This window comes from Lepisma saccharinum, chromosome 18, assembly GCF_977018435.1.
Source record: "Lepisma saccharinum chromosome 18, izLepSacc3.1, whole genome shotgun sequence".
NCBI lineage: Eukaryota > Metazoa > Arthropoda > Insecta > Zygentoma > Lepismatidae > Lepisma > Lepisma saccharinum.
Window position 1 is genome coordinate 4628577 of NC_139246.1, and position 15831 is coordinate 4644407.

General features: G+C 35.8%; 1 protein-coding gene across 1 annotated transcript; it reads right to left on the reverse strand.

Moving 5' to 3' along the window:
• Positions 1-971: 971 nt before the first annotated feature.
• Positions 972-15084, reverse strand: LOC146002699 (chymotrypsin inhibitor). Its single transcript, XM_083140657.1, has 3 exons — positions 14936-15084; positions 3140-3314; positions 972-1183 (listed from the first exon to the last, which is right to left on the reverse strand). Exons 1-2 carry the CDS (start codon positions 15011-15013, stop codon positions 3141-3143), a joined length of 252 nt encoding a protein of 83 aa, XP_082996783.1. The 5' UTR covers positions 15014-15084; the 3' UTR covers positions 972-1183; position 3140.
• Positions 15085-15831: the final 747 nt, after the last annotated feature.

The following is a 15831-nucleotide window of genomic DNA, read 5'->3' on the forward strand; positions in this document are numbered from 1 at the left end:
CTTTGAAGTGTTGCAAGGGGAAAGTTTGCATTCACAGGACGATTATTATAAACCTTTGCAGACGGACTGTCAGTGTTTCCACCCTAACATGAAAGTATGAACGTGCTAAAAGCATGTGACAAATTACGACAACGCCCTTATGTTTCTTGGCAAATATATGTGACAGATTCCGAGTAAAGGTTGTCAACTTTATGCACAGTAAGGTTAATTGGGACTGGACCTGGGATGCGATCCACTATATGCCTCCACGAACACCTTGATTACAGGGTGACGACGCTACCACTGTGCCATCGGGGAGGCGTATGGATACATATATATGTGTGTTTGTGTGTGTATACATATATAATATATGTGTGTGTGTGTATATATATATATAATATGTGTATGTGGTTGTGTGTCACTCTCTCTATTTAAATCCAAATTTTCTTACAACTTGATTTGAAAATATTAAAAATATATTTATACTACTCAATTTTATTTGTACGACGAAATGTGCAAAACTGGCATCTTGTACGTGATTAAGGGAATCAAAATAACAGTTTTTATTGAGAAGGTACTATTTTCAAAAGTTGTAATTGACCAAATACGTTAACATCCTGTCACTTTCAGTTTTTCTCTCTTTTACATCTCAATTAGCAATCTAATTTTTACATACAGCCCGATTTCAGTGGCGGAATGGTTAGCATAGCACGCTACGATATCAGTGGCCTCGGATTCGAATCCATCAACTTCATATTTTGACTCGACAGCATCGATATTAGCCAAAAGTTGCATAAAAGCGACGTAAGATGAATCAATCAAGTTTACTTCCGCCTACTGAGGAATATATGAATTGCAGTGTGAAGAGAGTAAATTGTGTGTATTTTAACTACCCTCTTCTACATAGAGTTTGTTTGATTGAATAAAATTATACATATTTTTTTGATGTGAAAATACAGTTATTTCTTTGAAAATATAAATAATACACATACTCGAAAAGCAATTCAAACTTTATAGCAAAGGTTACACAATTGTGGTCAATACACAAAAATTTACTTAAAAAGAACATTACGTGCAATAACAGTAAGTAGCATGAGGATCAAAATGCCACTCTACAATATAATAATAAGATAATTTCAAGGTCGTTGACGTACGTGTTGCACTCGAATACTTTCAAGCACCTTCATGTGGTTCTTCTTTCATTCTGAAAGTAACAATAGAAGGTAGTCTTGAAATTTTCTTGAAGTCAAGGTACTAAGAGATAATTGAGGGGTTACAAATATTTATTGCAAGTAAAGAATTGAACTTACGTTAATGAAACCAGTCCAGAACGAACGAGGAACTCAACCAGTTTTTTTTAACACCTACAAATGTTTAATGTATGCACACATCAACTCCATCGCCTTTCCAGAATGCACTGTTAAATCTGGGAGATAGAACTTTGACACTTTCAAATCAAAACAAGTGTTGCGTGCAATTGCTGAAATTTCGAAAATGAATTACAGCATAAATACCTAACCAAACAACAAGTTATTTTTAGAGAGGCTTCAATATATCAGGCTTTGCATTGATACAAACTTTCAGCACATTCTTGACAAAGGTCCAAGAAATATATCATGTCAAACTTTAAAGGCCTCTCCTGAAAAAAGGAAAAGTTGGACATAGAACATTTACATTCTCAGTGGACAGTTTGTGTTTATGATAGCTAATGAATAACTTGTGTAGCTATCGTTTGGCCATTTTTCTCTTTCAATAAACAATATATTGTCTGAAAAATACACTACCTTAGATTTGCAGTACTGTGCTGCCTTTCCCTAACAACCGAAGCAGTGCCATGTCACTTTCGGCACTAATCCATACTTCCTCACTCCGTATAACATCGGGCTACACAATAGCACTCATGGACGGTATAGTTCACATAGTTTCAATCTCGCAATGAATATCATTTCGGGATACTGTGCCTTTAGGTTAATTGTTGTGTACATTTGGAAAATATCACTTAATAATACAGTGGCACAGCGGATGTTTCACGTATTTCTTGCTTGTTTGCAAAAAATATAGTCTGTGAGACTTTCACGTACGTACGTGCAGGTAGGGGAATGAGCTGCTTGTACCCAGCTGATTCAATCGTATCGCAGAAGCATGTTATCTGCTGCCCTGTGTTTGTTGACATCACGAGTTGTTCTTTCCTGGAGAACGGAAGGCTGGCAAGTCAGGAATGACTGCAGAGGAGAGTTCAGCATTGGATCACTTTCGCTCGCTTGTACAGTGGGATCCATGAGTATTATTGTGCAAATTGTCCATCACCATGTTCGTGTACTATATTTGACCCAGTAAGAGGTTTAAGAATTAAAAGAAAACTCAAAGCAAGCTGTTGACAACTTCTGCACCATCATGAATAGAAATCCATCGCTTAAAAACGCATCACATGTAGGAGAAAAATTAATAGTCATAGACAATTTGGACGGTATTACTCAAGGATCCCACTATACACAATCAATCTATTTTAATATGACAATAATCACATTAAAATATTCGTCCTGGCAGTTTCAGCCCACAATCACCTATTTTATGTTCATATATCAGTGTATTGCTAAGATAAGCTAAACTATATTTTAACATGAAGATGATGACTATGTTCACTTAAGTTTCAATTTCACTGCATCTTTCACTTCACTATCCATACTTGAGGGCACACTGCTTCAGTTATAAATGTAGAGCTGGGCTTCGAGCGTATACCGATCGTTATTCGCTCGAGTGAAGAAGCTCTCGATTCCGTACACTATCTAGCGTTCTCCGTGCGAACTATTTGGCGCCAGAGCGAAATCCTCTCACTGCAGCACTCTACATCAGATTGGTATAATTAAAAGTGACGTGAGGCTGGAGATGTCCATATGCACACATGCGAATTAAAGTTTTGACGTTCTCTTTCAGTTAAATAACACCCATAATCCTTCAATGTCCACATCCTACAGAGAATATATACGTTATTATGACTAATGTTTTCACCTGAACAATAATACCTACCACCCCGTTGCTTAGGATAGCCTCGATCTAGAACAGTCCTGAAGAGTAATGCTGAATTTGTTAGTTCTTTGTGACAGGCAGGCAATGCTGAAAAAAATAGAATCTGCTTTATAAACAAACAAGACGTACTTACTTTAAGGGCAGTCTTCCTCTGGAATGCATGGCCCATTCACAGTTTCCTTTATAAAGCCTTGTTTACAAACACAGTTCGTGGCACACTGGAAGGAACAAGCCTGTGGTTTATACTGACACGTCGGCTGACAGGCGGCTCCGCATCTGTCGTACATTTGATTTGGTGGACACTTGAACTGAAATTAATGATATGAGGATTATACGTATATAGGGTAGCCCGGGGCTATATCGATCATTTCACATTGAACAGTACATAAAAAATTGAAAAAAACTTTCCCTCCCAAAACTGTTATTTTATTCTGAAACACCAATCTTTTGGCTACAAATGTGCACAATTTAAAATTATATGTTTATATTTCTGATAGTTGTAAAAATGGAAAAACTGAAACACTACACATTGTAAGATTTTCCTAAACTACGGGGTAATTCTGATCATTGACGGGGCTATTCTGATCACTTGCAAAATCACATGTCTAGATACATTTTTCACAAATGAATTTTATCTTACCAAAGCCCCGTCACCTATGTATTTCATGAAAGCAAATGTTTCATCGTTGACATCGTATCCAGTCACCTTTGGCACACTTTCGTTGGAGTAGTACAACTGACCGCAAAAACCGCAAGGGATATTGTCTTCATCGTTACCGACATTCTTAGTTTGCTGTAGTTTTTTCTTTTTCTTCCCTACAGGCGTATGCTCGTCAGATGGCATGCTCCACTTTTCTTCTACACCGTTTTGCCTTTTCTGGTTCTTTGGTGAGAGATGGGATTATTTCAGAGAATGTTGAAGTAGAAGAGGATCGTAATGACCGTAAAAGCCCAAAAAGCCGATATTTCTTTCATTGGTTGGCTACACTGCGCTATACAACTTTGGCGCCACGAACGTGTATGACTAACAACTAATATACCTACCCCATTGTTATATATATAGTTACCCACTTACTAATAATAATGTGGCTGGTACAGCTTACGTTCTGAAGGTTATCTGTTTAACTATGCGAAAATGCACATTCAGAGTACGAGTACATACTTTGTTTCCAAAATCAATTTTTTTATAGGCACATTGATTTACAAACAGCAGCAATGTCATGCGCATCTCAACCGTGTAGGTTCTCCTTCTCCACTGATGCCATGAAGTTTGCAAACCCGAGCATTAACAATGCCCTAGGATCGAATATTCTTTCGTCGATCGATATAGCCCCGTGATCGATATAGCCCCGGGCTACCCTATGGGTCATTCCATGTCAATGTGCAACTGATTCTCAATTTTTTAAATGAAATGAGCCAACAATATAAATTTATCCATTGCATCAAAATTCAGTTAGAAGGCACTTTAATCCAGAAAGAAATCTTGCAATAACTGAATATCCTACTCCAATAAATAGAAAGCGTTAAGAAATTTTTTAGGAATGGTAAATTGGAGGAGAAAATTTGTGGATAAGTTTGCAATGATTGCTGCTCCTTTATACGATTTACTTAGCACAAAGAAGAAATGGGAATGGAATGAAACACATCTCCAGGCATTTAAACGTCTGAAGGAATTGGCTTTGTCTCCGGAGATGTTAATTCAACCTAACTTGAACAACACTTTCCATGTAAATACTGATGGCAGTAAAATAGGAATCGGTGGAGTCTTATGGCAATATTCTGACGATGGTGAAACTTTGATTATCCAGTATGCGAGCAGAGTTTTGCGAGGATCAGAATTAACATATTCTGTGCATGAAATAGAATGTCTTGCCATCCTTTTCCCGTGGAAAAATTTCAATATATCTATTGGGCAGACCATTTGTAATACACTTTGACCATCAATCACTTTCTTGGTTAAATTCAGCAAGATCGTTAAATCCAAGGCTTAATAGATGGACTTTGAAATTGCAAAATTATGATTATACAATTCAGCATGTTAGTGGTTCTGCAAATACGGCCGCGGACGCATTAAGTAGATATCCAATTAAGTCACAAAATAATTTGTTTCCTTGCACTCTACATGTAAACTGCACAGATATTGATTTACTTAAAGAAGAATACTTTTTGTATTGGATGAAAGTACAACAAAGCGATGAATTATGTCAACGTATAATTTCTATGTTAGGCAAGGGTGATGACCATTTCGAAATTAAGTGAGTATTTAAACTACATAAAAATATATTGTTTTATAGATCTACCAACTCGAATCATTGGAGAGTTTTTGTACCTGAAGCAGCTGTCAGGAAAGTTTTGTATGAACAACATGATTTGGCTGGCCATTTTGGGTTTTCTAAGCTTTATAAGAAGTGTTCTAAATTCTATTTCTGGCCTAAGATGAGAGGAAGTGTCAAGTCATATTTAAGTGATTGTGTAGAATGTGCAAGGACGAAACAAAAAAAACACAGCATATTACCAAAGAGGAGCTTCACGTGATTTCTTTCATATTACATCAGTTCTTATCTTTAGACTTGATTGGTCCATTGCCATTATCTTAAGGATATCAACATATTCTGACTATTGTAGAATTGACCAGCAAATATGTTATGGCTTATCCTCTCAGGAAGGCAACAACTCAAGAGATTATCAACAGAATTAACTTAGGTTATTTCCATCATTATCCTATGTGTACAGTTATGTTAACGGATAATGGATCACAATTTAAATCCAATGAATGGGAAAAATTTTTGAAGTCAATTGGTGTAAAGCATATTCTCACTTCACCATATTCGCCTCATGCGAATCCAATTGAGAGATATAATAAAGAGATCATTCGTTTGCTTAAACTCTTTTGTAAAACCAACCACAGATCTTGGTCTAAAGTTTTAACAAATCTTATAAAATTACTAAATTACTCATATAACGAGGTTGTTGGTTTCACTCAGGCTGAAATTTTTCTACACGAGGAAGTTCGGGATAAAATAACTTCTGTTATTGACTGGTCAGAAGAGATGAACGAATTGTCTTGGACAGCTAAATATATTCAGTTAATTGAAACAACTAAACGTTCAAAATGTAGAAAGAAGACTCATTCAAACGCAGAAGCCACTACAATTGTTCAAGATGATTTTTTTATGGTTAGGAATCATGCAAGAAGTTCTGCCTTGAACAAAACTATCCATAAATTTTATGACTTATATGTGGGGCCATTTTTGGTGGAGGAAGTGAAGAACAGTTTCGTGAACTTGGTGTCTTTAGATGGACAACACATAAAATGTAGACACAATTTACAAAATATAAAACCTTTCCACTGTTCATTGGAGAAGAAACACGAGTTGTTGTTGAATGTTAACAAATAAGTGCTCAAGGGTAACAACGTAGTTTCAAATTGATTGTCATTCTTTGAAAGATTTGTTATAGTATTAAATGTTGTTTTGAATGTTGAATATTTTAAAGTTATGTAACTGTTCGATGTGTATATTTAAGTACTTGTATCTTTTTAAGCCACCAAAGTATGATGTCTATATTTTCTTCACCCCAGGAGGGGAAGTTATTGTGACTGTCATCTTTTTATAACATTCACAATTAAGTTGAATTAATAATAAAAATCTTTGATAAGAAGAAAGACATTTCATTATCACTGTTAATGTTCTAATTATGTATTATGGGACATAGTGTAATATATACCAATTCGTAAGTAGATTTCTGTATCTTCTTTCATAAAACAAATAATATATTTTTACTAGTTGCTAATACAAAATTAACAGCAACAAAGTGTCCGGCGTTCAATTACCCTATAGGCTACATGATTATTCTAGATTATCTGCATGATCTACGAACACTTAGTAGATTAATTAGTTTTTCGAACGATGACAAGAAGCAAATTTTACTTTAACCTTACGAGAAACAATAATGAGACTCGATGAAAATATTCTCTCAGGCATAATTAACAAGAAATAATATGCCTAACACAAACATTCCTGCATAGTTTTTAGAATTTGGCTTTAAAACAATATGGTTACGAATGAGTGCTTCATCAGCACTGGTGCACTGGTGCAAAAAGCCGAACAAGGTAAATTTCGGAATTCATTTGTTCGTGCATGAACTAACCAGCTACCAGTCGGCACCACCATCGATGCTAAATCCTAATTTTCTCATTAAAAATTTAGTTTATGTATCTATTAATCAATGATGATCACTTGTACGTGATTTTGTATTTTATTAAATGCCTTTCCCTTCTTAAACATGTATAAGAAAATCGTATTTTTAAAGTCACTACTTCTACATGACGTAACATCGTTCCATATGATCTGTCATGGACGTACACTAACTATTTTAATAAGGATGTAGAAGAACAAAAAATAAAAACAATGGCTTATTGTGCAGCTTTTTATTGTAAAAACTGCCAGAAGAGGAATCCAGAGCTGTCTTTTTTTCGTGTTCCGTCGTATCCTGAAAGGTTAGTTATTTATGAATTCTGTTTGCTCTTTATGTAAAAATAATTACCAAATAATTTCCATAAAGTTAGTTTCCACGGAGAATAATTCCTAGCATGTCTCGTATTCTGTATTTTGCTTCATTTAAGTAAAAGGCCATGTGTTAAAAAAAGTCTGAAAGGGTAAAGGTTCGATTTTGTAACTTAATGCTATTTATAAGTTACACAGGAGGATAGGAAGCCAACGAGAATAGTAGGAATGACTTGAAGTTTGTTTGAAGTTCAGAAAAGCTCTTTTGTGCATGTTATAATGCAGAAAGTTGCAAGTTATCGCTCTCCTATTCGCTTCTGCATGAAGTTTATTTCTTCTAGCATATAAACCTTTGTCAACATGTACAGGAGATCAAAAAAAGCGTGTAAATATTAAAGCTATGATTTTTTTAAAAAATCTGTTAGCAGGAAGACTAATTATCGCAGAATTTTAGCAATCATTTTCACACGAAATTAGCACTCTTTGGATTTTTTAAAAATATATATTTATGTTGAAAAAAACAACTTGAAAATTACCTTACGCAAGCTTGTAGGCTTCCCAAGGACAATGTATTTTCCATTGACAAGGGACTGTAAGTATCGTAGACTAGTGGGAATTAATGTAGAAGTAAATCGGAACCTTAGTAAAATGAATTTAGGCACTTTTATTTATAATGCTAAGAGAACCAAACCTGGCCTGCCTAACCTAACTACGAAAGCATACATTGAACCAAAACATAAGTAATCACTAGTTTTGGAAACCTAAATGTGCAATATATGCAAAATATTTTACGAACATATACACATGTTTTACTGTAAAGAACAATCCTTTCTCACTGGTGCCACGGGAGGAAGATTTTGTGTTTCATATCGCATTTTAATCTATGTGCTTTAATCCAATACTACAGAAGTATGGATCTTACTCCTATTATTAATGATAATATATTTTGTTGATGGAATCATCTAATTATACCTGTAGCTAATATTATTGCTGTAATAGCTCTTGTTGCTGGTCATGGGCTTTGATCTACTAGATGGTATGGGTGATTTTGATTTGTTGACATATTTCCTGTCCTGGTATCTTCTTCAGAAATATGTTGTGTCATAACATTTTTCTTGAAAGCACTCCCGGGAGTAAATTCCATGATCCATTCAATGACAAAAATTGCATTGTTAGCCAGTTGTAGGTTAGGCAGTAAGCTTCAGGGACTCTTTCTAAAAGATAATGTGGTAAAACTTTGCTTCATATGTTAGGAAGTTTAGTGCAATATCTATAATATTTTTTATTTGCATTGACACACACTGTATGGTGCCAAAAGAAGTAGTTACGATGAGAAATAATGTGAAAATTGAGTAAAAATAAATCAATTGAATGGTGACAAGCTCATAAGATTTTCCGCAATAGTTGAAGGAGCTATCATAGAATGGACCCTTATACATTTGACACTACTTTATTCAACAGATACAGATAGTGATCTAATGCATATTCATTTTCAGTAACTTTTCTTTGTGTTGACACGCTTTGACCTTTGCTCACAAACAACTCTTGCATCATGGAATTTATCTTTTTTGAGTGACATAAAATGCAGAATGCTTTGTCTTGCATAGTTATATGCTTCTAAAATAATTTTTCATCTTTTATTTTTCTCGTAGAGCTGAGATATGGTTGGAGAAAATATGGCGAAAGGACTTGAGACACAAAACATACAAAAGTTACAGAGTTTGTGGAGACAATTTTTCAGAGAAAATGTTTATGAATTCTAATATAAATAAGTTAGTGCATGATGCATACACAGATGTAGAACCAAGTAAGTATATTGCATTTCTTATGGAATAACATTGTCATCAGTTATGTGGCTCATGCATAAGAAATTGTATTTTCCCTTTTCTGCATTAAAAAAATATATGCTTTAGAGATAAATTTTGCTAAAAGTACATAACACCTAACAACACAATACATTGCTTGAGGATGTTAGAAACAAATGTATTTAATGTTTCACTAAATATTCCAAGCAGGGTGGTAAAAAATATATGATTTTCAGCTAAACAGTCCTGTAAAATATTTGAACAGTTTGATTAAAGGAAATAAAATGCACATATTTTTCTGTTTGAGACTGTCCATATGTGAACCTACTATGGAAATGTTTGTTGAGTGTGTTAATGATGCTTTAATAATTTCTAACTAACTAACTAACTCTAACTCTCTAGCCTTCTTAAACCCGAAGGTTCATGGCTGCATCAACACAGGCCTTTCATCTTTCCCTATCTTGAGCAAGATCTATATACTCTTTTCCATCCCTACCGATTTCCCTTAGGTCCATCTCAACGTTGTCCCTCCATCTTCGTCTTGGACTTCCTACAGGTCTCTTACCATCAGGTTTCCCAACAAGAATCCTGTAAACTCCTCTTTCCTCTCCCATTCGTGCCACATGGCCTGCCCACCTAAGTCTTTGATTTAATTATTCTAATAATATATGGACATGAATATAAATTATGTAGTTCTAAATTATGTAACCTTCTCCACTCACCTGTCTCCTCATCCCTTTTAGGTCCAAAGATTTTCCTAAGGATCTTATTTTCTTAATAATTTCAGTAACTTTTATTCCAGTGAAAGTCTGTAGGACCTCAAAGAGATTATCATACCTTATGCAAAATATATTAATTACTAGTGATTCAATAAATATATATATATACCTGAATAACAATGTGTTTGTTTATTTTCCCTTACATTTGTTATTAGCAATAGAATATAATGTTTTACATTTCCACAGTATGAGTACTAAATCATTAAGAGTAATGTACTTACTCTGAAACTGTTCTCTTCTTCTGGAGTATTTCAACATGTAAATTCATTCTTGGTGAAGTATAACATGTCACCATAGTGAGTGTCCGACCAAGAAACCTATCAGTATGACTATCAATGGTTTGTCTAAAGGAATTTTATTAACAATATTATGATAATATTCAATACAGTGGAAATTAATTGATGTAGGGTTTTAAGGATTTCTTATAGTATTTTACTCTATATTCCACATGTTTAATGGTAACAATATAATTTATATATGTAATTGGAAGTAAGATGCTTGAAATAAATGTTGGGACTTGTAGGCATAATGACCATATTGGGCCATTCAATGTATGTGAGTAAGAATCCTCTTATCTAATATCCTTACTTGAGTTTGAAATGTTCTTTTAGGTCTACTTTATGCACAGAAAGGCTAATTGGGTTGAATCTACCATTTAAAGTGGGATCCGAAACACTATGAGTCTCCACCGGGTATCGAACCCATACCTGAGTTAAATTATGGGTGTGAAGAGCCCCTTGAGAAAGGTTGAAAGTGAAATGTTATAAAGACTTGAAAAGGATATACACCAAACTACGAACTTCCTCAGAGACAGTATAAGAGCCCCACTCTTCTCAAAAAGGTAATGACATTTATTAAAGTGCTGTCATCTCCCAACCTGGTCAATAATTGGTAAGATCAAAAGTTTGAGGAAAGTATAATCTACTCATTAGGTAGGAATAAGCCAATCACTTAACATTTAGACATGACACATTGGATGGTCTAGCCCTTGCAGCAAATCATCATGAGTGAGACACCGAAGTTCGATACGAAGCCAAGTTAAATTTACTTCTTGATGGAAGGGATGGTATGAGAAACATCATGCACCAATGATCGACCTGATAGTGTGAAGTTTGAAAGAATGATTATTTATTAATTCTTTATGTTCACTTTCTTTTAGACTGACTAGAAACATGTGTGACATTATTTAGAAGCTGATAATGAGTAGCAGGGATTTTGTCAATATAGCATCCACTATGGGTGAAACGTTGCTGTTCATTGGTTCTATCCAAGTGACATATGTCACATGTCACTTTGGTGTGAAATCTCTCTAAATTGAAAAAAATGCTGTTGGTTTCTTTGTCATCAGCTGGAAATTTGAACATTTGTTTTGTTTTTCAATTAACTTTAAAATTCATATGGAATGTTTATTCTGAATGCATGAATTGTATCATCTTCAGTACTGTATTAAGTATATGAATATATAAAATACATATCTGTACAGGATAAGATCTTTCAGTGGTGTATTTATAATTCCATTGTGTGTGTGTTTAGGAGTGGGGGCTGGGAGTGTGCTTATCTAGCTTGATCGTACATACTCCATGACTGCTTTGTCTTGTATTCTAAGACATTCATATTTCGAGTCCAGATTTTTGTGTAACTATGAATGCCATATGATGAAATTGTAGTCAATATGTAGAGTGGTTCCAGTAAGTAACTTCGAACAAAACTCGCTTGTATGACATATTCCTACTCCCATTCTAGATTAAAAATTAGGGATGTTTGACAAATACTAAAATGAATAAGCATGCAGTGATTAGTTAATAATATATCTTACAAACATCCACACGTTTTTAGAAATGGGTTGAAATTACTCTCATGCAAACCAGAAAAGTGAAATTTCATACAACTTCGATTCATTGATTGATTTGGTGTTTTAAGTCAACTTTATTCACAGTAAGGCCAATCGGGACTTGGACCTACAGTTTAAAGTGGGATCCGAACCACTATGCGTCTCCATATAGGTACAACTTCGAGATGAGGTGGTTGCTATATAGGCATTCTAGGTTAACTTGTGTAAGGTGCGACCTTTTCTTACTCTATTTTTCCATAACTATTCATTATCATCATCATAATAGTTTTTACAGAGAAATAGAGTGATAGAATTAAAACAATTACAATTTTATTCCAGAAATTATTCCCAATGAGTTGTGTCACTCATAGCTATTATTTTATTCTATTCTCTCATGGCAGATGGCACTGAACGAGTTTCTATGTTGTATTTTCCAAAATATTATTTCATCTACAGAACACTGAATGTAAGTTATGATAGAAATTTACTGTAGTGTAAAATATTTACTTTCATCTACAGCATAACATAACCCATGGTTCTACAGAATCGTTTCTCAAGCTATGGGTGCGACCAACTCCTGGGTCCTGAGGGGACATTTGGTGGGTCGGGAAGTTGGGCTCGAAACTTTGTTAACTGGGTCTTAAAAACCTATTACATTAAATTACTTAGATATTGTTTTAACAATTTAAATTCAGGCCGTGTTGTTGTAAAAGAGCGAATATATGTTCTAAACTGGGTGCACACCCCTACAAAGTAATTCCGCTGGTTCCCATCTTATGGGTCCCATGAAGTGTAATCTCCTTCAAGGTGGGTCCCCGACTGAAAAAGGTTGAGATCCACTGCTCTGCAGCCCTGGAAGGGCCTTGGCCTATCAACTGACTGCCAGTCTGCCTCCCACAACCCTACCTAGAGGTGTGGAGATCTTCAACCAGTAATAGGGTGACGTGGGGTCAGCACATCGAACCCTCAGCTGTTATAGGATATTTCCTACACTGGGTTACGCTACTCACTTGTAGGTCCCCAATTTTCTTAGGATGGTGGTTAAGTTTGGAAAACAAGTAGCTACTGACTATATGTATATATCTTTTATTACAGTATATTTCATACCTACAAGCCGCCAGCCGATTTGTAATGGTTTCGTTAGATGAATAGCGCTAATGTTCCATCAGTAGTTTTTAATATACGTTTTATGATTTATTCTTATTTCCTGAGACAAAACCTTCGAATCCTGTCTTTTGTTTCCCTGGCATTTTCAGCATCAAAACTTCCCCCCCCCCTTAGGGTTCTCCACTGATATCAATTGCAGAGAAAGTGGATGCATTTGTCTTTCGTTTTATGAGGACATAGACAGATGAATGGAATTTTCTACGTTGGTAAATCAGAAGTGTCTACATCTTGCGATTGAATATGGTACACAAGGGAGAAAATTACAGCCGATCCCCCCATAATACTAGACATTCAGTGACGGCACCAGAAACAGTTGCTGGTATTAAGTGTGCTGTATCCTGCAGTTTGCATTCCACGTTAAACTGTGCAGCAATTGTTATGATGAGAAAGAGACAATTTGGGAAATGTTGCAACATGGCTCAAGCGCCCTTTAGAACACTTTGGGTAGCACAATGATCCGCTCACCCCACCCTTCCATTCCTGCTTTTATTTTCTGCTAATAATTCGGGTATATGTCGTAAGGTCGTAGTATTTATTTTATTTAAGTGCATAAAAATGTTCTACAAGGACAAATACAATTGTTCAGTTAATTCAGGCGTCCTGGGTTCGAATCCCTGTTTCTTTGTGTCAATTTTTCATAGCATCGTCGCGATTAGCCTAAAATTGGAAAAATGCGACGCTAAATAAACAACGACGAGGGAGGGGTAAAACGCATTTATCTACGAACAAAGTAATCACCGTAGAGTTTACACAAGATAAAATCACGATTTGCCCAAAATGTCAGAAAAGCAACGCATAATAGGGAGAATACAAAATAAAAATACTTATAACCACGGATAATACACGTACCATTTTTCATGCACAGCGGAATGATTTACGTGCTGGAATTTCAAAGAACTTGAAATTATTTTCCTATCTTGTGCTTCTGGGCTACTAATTCGGTATATCTCGTAACTTAGATGTAGAAATCATTCAAACGTAACATGCATTAACTGAACAATGGTATTTATCCTTGTAGAACATTTATGCACTTAAATAAAATAATGAATACGACCATACGAGATATGTCCCGAATTATTAGCAGAAAATAAAAGCAGGAATGGAAGGGTGGGGTGAGCGTATCATTGCGCTGAGACGCATTCAACTGTCAATGCCAAGAGTAAGATATGATTGGTGGAGAGGTTGCTATGACAACGCTTTACGTTTCGAAACAGCCGTAGGGTGGCTCCACATGTCCGGTTTGGTATACGCACAGATTACAAAGGAGAGATAGGAAGTAAGCGATGTTATTAATCTGTGGCTTCATGATTATCCTATCCGCGTTAAAAAATAAATGCACATCATACTGCGACATATGATAACTTCCTGCACTTTTTAATTGGATTCTGTCTGAACATAAGTATGCTGAGTGATGATGAACATAGGCGTTCATCCTCACCAAAGCTGAAATAAAACATCCTACCCTTTACCATTATTATATATTTTCTAAACTTATGCACGGCCATGAAATTAGACAGGTGGCAGAAGTTCGCGCTGTTGCCACGTCGGACCACAACCCCGTGTGTTAGGAGATTTAAGAGAATGAAAGATCTCGTTGTAGAGTTGATCTTTGTAATCCATGTGATACAAACTGACAGTATTTGCTCGAAAGGTCAGGAATGGCACAAAATTGCCCCGGAGAGAGGTCGGTATCACGCTTGAACTAAGCAACGCAGCCCGGTTGACGTTGCCACACAGTGCGCGGGAACCAGCGACTTTTGTCCCGCTCTCGCATTGCTATTCCCATAATGTGGCAACAACGCAATTCTGTAGAGCCGCCTATTTGCGTTTAGGCTAACTTACCTCCGGGAAGGATATAGCTGCTTCAAACATCACAAGAACTAAAATTACAAGAGGAAAAGCCAAGCTCTGCGGTTTCATGTTGGTCTGCCTGTATTTCAGGTGATAATAAAGTTAGAGAGCGCTAAACTCCTTATATGTGGAACAAAATGCAATAACAATTGTATTGAATGGCGTATAATTGCAGTAACTGAACATGACTTTTCTGCTCTAGCAGCCTTTGTAAACAACGGCTATAATTTTGCATTTTACACGATGCTTCCAATTGTAGATATGCATCATGTCCATGAAGTTATTGAAACGGATTGATACATAAATCTTATCTTCGTTTTCAATTAGTTCTGAACTCTCTTTAACATTATATATACCTCATAAAACCGATAATAGACTTCAGAAAACAAGCATGTCTTTTGATGAGACATGAAAAGCATCAACGTGTCCTTTAATCTTTTGTTGCTGAATTATGAGTAAATACGTATATTTCGATTCGTTTCTACTCGTTGTATTCCGAGTGAGATGTCTCAGTTGTAGTGTTGTCCACGGGACGAGACGGGACAGGCTTTTAAAAATTCGAGACGAGACGAGATTGATCATGTGTCCCTTTGACAAACGAATATTTTCGAGACGAGACAGCATTTCACAGCATTTCCACGAGACGAGACAGGCCAAAGTCTCGTCTCGTGGGCAATACTACCCAGTTGTCGTAGTTTTCACAGTAGACCAAAGCACTCTATCGTTACGTTCATCACTTCAGCCTGTAATGAAAAAACAAATGTTCAACTGTGCTTTACACCAAGCCATGAAGGCGTATAAGTGGTGTGGAGTTAGGGCACCACACTTTATTGATCACTCCCGTCTGAGGCAAAATAAACCCCAATTGAAGTTTTGTCCAGTTGAAT

Excerpts from the sequence above, each read along its gene's own strand:
- LOC146002699 (XM_083140657.1), bottom strand. The coding sequence starts at position 15,013 with ATGAAACCGCAGAGCTTGGCTTTTCCTCTTGTAATTTTAGTTCTTGTG. Across the intron at positions 3,315-14,935 it reads CAGCTATATCCTTCCCGGAG|TTCAAGTGTCCACCAAATCA; the intron begins GTAAGTTAGCCT and ends CATTAATTTCAG.